General features: G+C 42.3%; 1 protein-coding gene across 1 annotated transcript in view; it reads left to right on the forward strand.

The window, feature by feature from the left end:
* Window positions 1-6,128, forward strand: part of SLC44A4 (solute carrier family 44 member 4) — a 40,546-nt gene that overhangs the window by 5,167 nt on the left and 29,251 nt on the right. The window contains exons 2-3 of the mRNA XM_018555826.1: window positions 335-383; window positions 2,560-2,633. Coding sequence (XP_018411328.1) covers window positions 335-383; window positions 2,560-2,633 — 123 coding nt within the window. The remainder of the gene's footprint in view (window positions 1-334; window positions 384-2,559; window positions 2,634-6,128) is intronic.

Genomic DNA, 6,128 nt, shown 5'->3' on the forward strand with positions numbered 1-6,128 from the left:
TCTGATGGGGAGGCCTAATGAAAGGGGACACTCTGATGGGGAGGCCTAATGAAAGGGGACACTCTGATGGGGAGGCCTAATGAAAGGGGGAAGTCTGATGGGGAGGCCTAATGAAAGGGGGCACTCTGGCGATTAGACATACAATGACTACATGTATAATAGGATCACAAACATGAGATTCAGACCTCTGCCGGAAGAAAATTTTACTAGGCGAACATCACATCAATTTTCTACTTGTAATTTCCTGATTGGTTGGACAAGAAAGTCCTTTCTCCAGGAATAAATAGATTATTTGTGCTTCAAGTGTGTTCATGTGTGTTTCTTGTTCTTGTAGGTGAACCGGCTAAATATGACCCGAAATTCAAAGGTCCGATTCAAAAACGGTGAGTGAACAATCTGTGGCTATTGATGGCGTTTTCAGCCAGCCTTGGTTTATTTGCAGAAATGGAGCTTGGTGTATCAGGGTTCGGACATATTATTATCAATAGATTATCTGTGAAGTCTCTGGCACGTGAGCTCACCTTAAATCTGAACCCCGTCCTTGTCTTCAGTCTTGTCTAGTTGTACCCGCTCCTTTCCTGTACTGAAGTGACTTACACTGCACACTGTCAGCTTCTCATTAAAATGTGCCAAAAACTGTTTTTTTTTTTTTTTGCTGTCCATTTCCTATTGCAGACAATTTCCTTTACCTCCTGTTATGAACACACAGCAGGAAGTGAGATGAAATCTCTCCAATTCCAGGGGGGAAATCCCTTCCTAGACATTTGTCACTGGAACAGATGCCCCCCCCCCCCCCACACACTTTTTGTTCTGATGAAAACCAAAACATTTGGATTCTCCTTCACACTCTGTCTCCAGGACAAGATGAAAGGTGACACTTGTCAGCAAATACAGCAAAAAAGACCAAGGGCTGTAAGTAGCGATGAACCCAAGCTCCTCCAAACCCAGAAGGGAGATGAGTCCACTCACAATCAGCTGCGAGTTAGGGCATCCCCTGCTCTACAGCTGCACATCAAGGGGTGGGGTGCTTTGGTGACATACGTGACCATGTATGGCCATATTAGATCAATGTCATTGACCAAATATAGCCATGTGGCCATATATGGTCAATGAGGTCACAGCATCCCGTCTCTTTGCTTACATGCAGCTGGGGAATTCCCTGGCCACAGCTGATTGAGTGGCAGTGAAAGGAGCTTCGGAGGAGCTCAGATTTGGACTAGGTTTGGTCTGAACCTGAGGTCATCCCTAGTTCTAACCCTTCCCCATAGTGAAAGATCTAGTGCTCCCTTTCATCATGAAGATCACCCTCAGTTACAACCCATCACTGCCTGCAACGCCCTCCGCTGGTTTTACAGCTTCAGAAGTACAGGGCCCAATAATAACATTTGCAAAGTTGTTATCTTATTAAGACAGAGAAGCTTTTTAACTCCGATCACTAACAAAGAGTTCTCCCAGCCATACAGACACATCTAATAATTTATAATGAATCATCTCATTAAAACAAAACCAGCAGAATGATAAGAAGGCTTCAGAAACACATTGATCCGCACCATAGACAATCTTTAGGATAATGAATGTCGGCTTATTCAAAGTGACTCTATTGCTAATTATTTGTAATTCTTCCTGTAAAAGAAGATCAGGAATACTTATGTTTTTGGCAGACAATGACTCTTAAAAAGACACAGCCCCTGAGGAATTTTAACCCCAGGACACGGTAGTGATGTAGAGTTCAGCGCATGGATGCTCAGTGCCCACAGGGGGCCCAGGCATCTGACACGCTTCTGGATGTCTAAGGTCCCGTTCACACCTAACCGGGTCTAAGATTCTTCAGGCACTGTAGTATGTGAACTTTGGAGTTATTGCCTGCCGGAGAAATATTTTTAATCTTCTTTTGCAGGAACGCTGAAGGTGTTCCCTGCATGTCCTGATTATGTGATTATCTGTCACAGTGGTCGGGTGATCAGTAGCCTGTCCCGCTGACTCCCATTTGTAAACTGTGTTTGGGGCACAGCGTCATGCTTTTCCAAGGTGCAGGCAGGCTCCTGATGTGATGAGGGCTCCCGATGTGATGAGGGTTCCTGATGTGATGAGGGTTCCTGATGTGATGAGGGCTCCTGATGTGATGAGGGCTCCTGATGTGATGAGGCCTCCTGATGTGATGAGGCCTCCTGATGTGATGAGGCCTCCTGATGTGAAGGGGGGACTCTGATGAGAAGTTTTTTCTGTGGGGGTCCCTTTAAAATCCATACCAGACCTGTATCTGGAATAGGAGTCTTGTATGGATTTTGGAGGGGCCACACATCGCTTTTTACATTTTAGACTGGGAGGCCTTGAGATTTTGGATACATTAAAGGATGCCACGAAAAAGGTTGAGAAATGTTGCTCTAGGATATAGACAATAAAATCTGACCGTCTTTTAAAAAAAAAATCAGACCAAAAAGGTTGAGGAAGCTTGATGGGAGCATCCTGAGCCCAAAGGGCCTGTGTGTATTTTTCATCATTGTATGTTCTGTGTATGTTCTGGTTTGCTGACATCTTGTCTCCTTTTCCTCCATCCAGGAGCTGCACGGACATCATATGCTGTGTCCTGTTCATGGTCTTCATTCTGGGCTACATAGTAGTGGGGATAATAGGTAAGTGATCATGTGCAGCTCCTATGGGTCATTGCCATTGCGTTTCCCTTTCTGCTCTGTAGAATGATCTTGCATAGATCACAGAACATTTTACTCCAATTAAACCTTGAAATGCAAACTTTGAAATACCTACCCGCTCAATACTACCTCCAGGCATTTATATAGTGCTCCAATCCATCACAGTCCCTTTGTCTGTCATCTAGTTATCTGGGAACCCTTGCATGTCAAACAGAGGAGCTGTTCCCAAAGATGTCCGGTGCTCCTGTACAGAAAGCATGTTAAAAAAAATCTTTATGAGTACTAGAACTTACAGCCACCAATCAGTCAAACCTGGTTTGGAAGTTCAAATATAATTGGAGACATAGCACAAGCTTAAAGCGGAACTCAAGGAAAATACGTTTCTCTTCCGTTCAATGAAGGACATGGTGGAGATCTCGTTCTCTGACTGATGGGTTTATACTGCCACTTGCAGGATTAGAACACTAAGCAAAAAAAAAACAAAGCACAGCCCAGGAATGGGTCCTACTGGTGGCCAAACCCCCTATCTGCTAGTGGTTTATGATGAGTCTTCCATCTGTGGCTGGCTGCTACATTTGTTAAAATTATCATTTTTTGCACCCCCAACTCTTCTGTAAGTGCCAAACGTCCTTCTTTGAATGTTACAGGCCCAGCTCTAGTATGGAGAAGATAGCGGGTCACTTGCTAAAACGTCTGGCATTTTTTTTACACCAGGTACAAGGTGTTCTGTCAATGGACAAGAGCGATCCCGTGGTTTACTCTCCCCATGTGATCTCCATTGTCCATTCACAGAACAACTTGCATTCTGTGCAAAAAAATACAAGCTGTTTTGTGAATAACCAAAGTGCCTAGTGAGTGACCTTCTATCTTCTCTGTGCTAGAGCTGGGACTTTAACATTCGAAGAAGAAAGTTTAGTGCTCCCAAAGGGGTTTGGCATTTACAAAGGGGTCAGGGGTGCTTTGAAATGATCATTTAAACTAATGCAGCAGCCAGCCACAGATGGGACACACATTACTGGTTAGAGATTAGTTAATTGCAAGTGGCCAAGAAGCTTTTTTTTCTCCTGGAGTTCCGCCATAAGGAAGCACAGTTCTAGATGCAGCATTTGCTGGATTGAGTTAGAAGCTCATTGATTGTTTTCACTTGCTGCCTGGAATTGCTCTATAAATCTTATCTAAACCAAAGAACAAAATGGAATATATTGCAGCTTACCAGTCCTTATAGGTGGTGGCTGCATTAGTTTTATTTTTCAGGCTGTTCCCTTTACACTTTCCTGCCAGCAATACACTTCATTTTCTAGGATGTCAACGCTATACTGTGTCTATAGAGTAGCGTTGCCATCCCTCAACAAGACTACAGAACAACCCCTCTCCTCCTTCTCTGTAGTTCCGTAGTCCCAACACACTTCCTGATAACATTGCAGAGTGACACAGGACAGCAGTGGATTTCTGGCAGGATTAACAGATATTTATTTTTTTGCACAAAATGATATAACGAAACACTTTCAATGGTATATTTCACAGAATGAAATGGAGCAGATAAGAGAAGTTCATTGTCAGGGTTTCCATCCACTTTCATTGGGTTTCATAGAACGCACACATCGAAGGAAGAGATAGCAGCTGAAATCTTTTAGGCGGGGGATTGTGACAATGTACACAATGCGTGTTCTTCTACTATCAGGATATATGGAGGTTTAATCTTATCACATATGATAAAGCTATGCTGTAAATACACGCTGTCTATAGGAGGCCTTGTGAGGATGGGAGCAGGAGATCTTTTACTGTTATTTCCGCAGATACCATTTATCTACACACATTGTAATTATCTACACACATTATGTGATTATTTCCAGAAGAATGTCATTCATTGTATTTAGAATATGTTCTAAAGTGTACCCGGAGGGGCGGGCATTAGCCTGCCATTCCATTATCTATTGTCAGAGCCTCTAGCGGGCCAATGATGAAATTAACTGTATTCAGCTCATATGGAAAACGAGTGAAAATATTATTATTTGATTTTTTATTTTAGGGAAATGCACAGAATAGATTTCCTTTAGATTTTTTAGCTTGTAATTAAAGTGAATCTCCAGCCAAAACATTTTTTTTTAGTATAGCGCTGTGGCTGAACACTGCTTCAAATTTGGCTGAAATTCAATTTGTGGATGGCTGTGCTGGCACCACCCAGCTCGACGGAAGTCAATTTTTGAATCAACGTTTGTTGAAGGGGCCAGGCGGAACAGTGACTGCAGCCAATCAAGCTTACCTTTCTTACCTTTTTATATGTTTTTTTGTAGCAGACAACATGGCTGATTCCAGGTTTTTCTGAGCACCTTCACAGTGATCTGTCCTTATAGAAAGACTTAGGACTGAAATTTGAGGATTGTGTTTCTCTCATTAACTTCATTAACATACAATGGAAAAGTCAGGGTTGTAATCCTTTATAACCCATTGTTAGTACAAGTGTTCAAATTTGGCTGTGAAACTGGAAATATACTTTAAGCTGGCCACACACTGGTAGAAGAGGGGGTTCAGCAAGCCTTTGTAGGCCTTCCTATTCAGCACTGTGACTGCTTTGGCACTGAGCCAGGGGGAGGACAGATGGGGTGATCAGAGCATAAGGTTCAGTGAACAAAATGGCTGCCACACCAAAGCTGGTGCCACCTATGACAATTCATACCTGAGCATTCCTCCCAATTATCTGAGATGAGAAAAAGGAACACCTTCCAGCACAATGTATTGAGCCAATGGGCACACCCCCAGTTATATGAACCATTAAGAATTTATGTGCCAAAAAAAAATGGTTAAAGCCAGAATTGTTTTTGTTTTTCCACCATTATTTTCTTTTATACTGGATTTTCCAAATAATGAACAAGATAATTAAGAGATTAGATGAAGGTTTTAATGCGGAATAACATTTCTGGTAGTTGAATAGAACATTTTCATAGATATCTGTACATTAGACCAAAAAACAAGGACAACTGAGGAGCAAAGCGGGACAGAGGGATTTGGTGCCACATGAGGGAAAGTTGGGAGGTATGACTGAGACCAACTGAGAAACATGTTTTCTCTAAAACCAAGCCTGAAAAATTCCTGGTGTAATCTGGACTTCGTTTACATAGCTGAAGATATGAAATCATATCTGTGTTAATTAAACAAAGCACATTGGTGTCCATTCATTCTAAAGCCACGTCAGCCATAAGCTTCCCGATTCCCCGAACCAGAAGGTCCGTCACCAGGAAGCCTAATAGCTTGTAATGGAAAATGGCGCATTGTCCTGCTACGTTGTAGGTTGAATTGTGGGGCCAAAAGGTCAGCTATACACAGAGGGATATTTCAGAAGCTTCCATAAAAGACTGACAAAAGTCTACCAATGGAACTTCAGTTACCACTTTTCTCTAAAATAGTCACTGATAACAATAGGGAGACATTGGATACCTTTTTTTTTTTTTTTTTTTTTTCCTGCAGTTTTTGAAAAAT

This window comes from Nanorana parkeri, unplaced genomic scaffold (assembly GCF_000935625.1).
Source record: "Nanorana parkeri isolate BGI_ZX_2015 unplaced genomic scaffold, ASM93562v1 scaffold215, whole genome shotgun sequence".
NCBI classification, from domain to species: Eukaryota; Metazoa; Chordata; class Amphibia; order Anura; family Dicroglossidae; genus Nanorana; species Nanorana parkeri.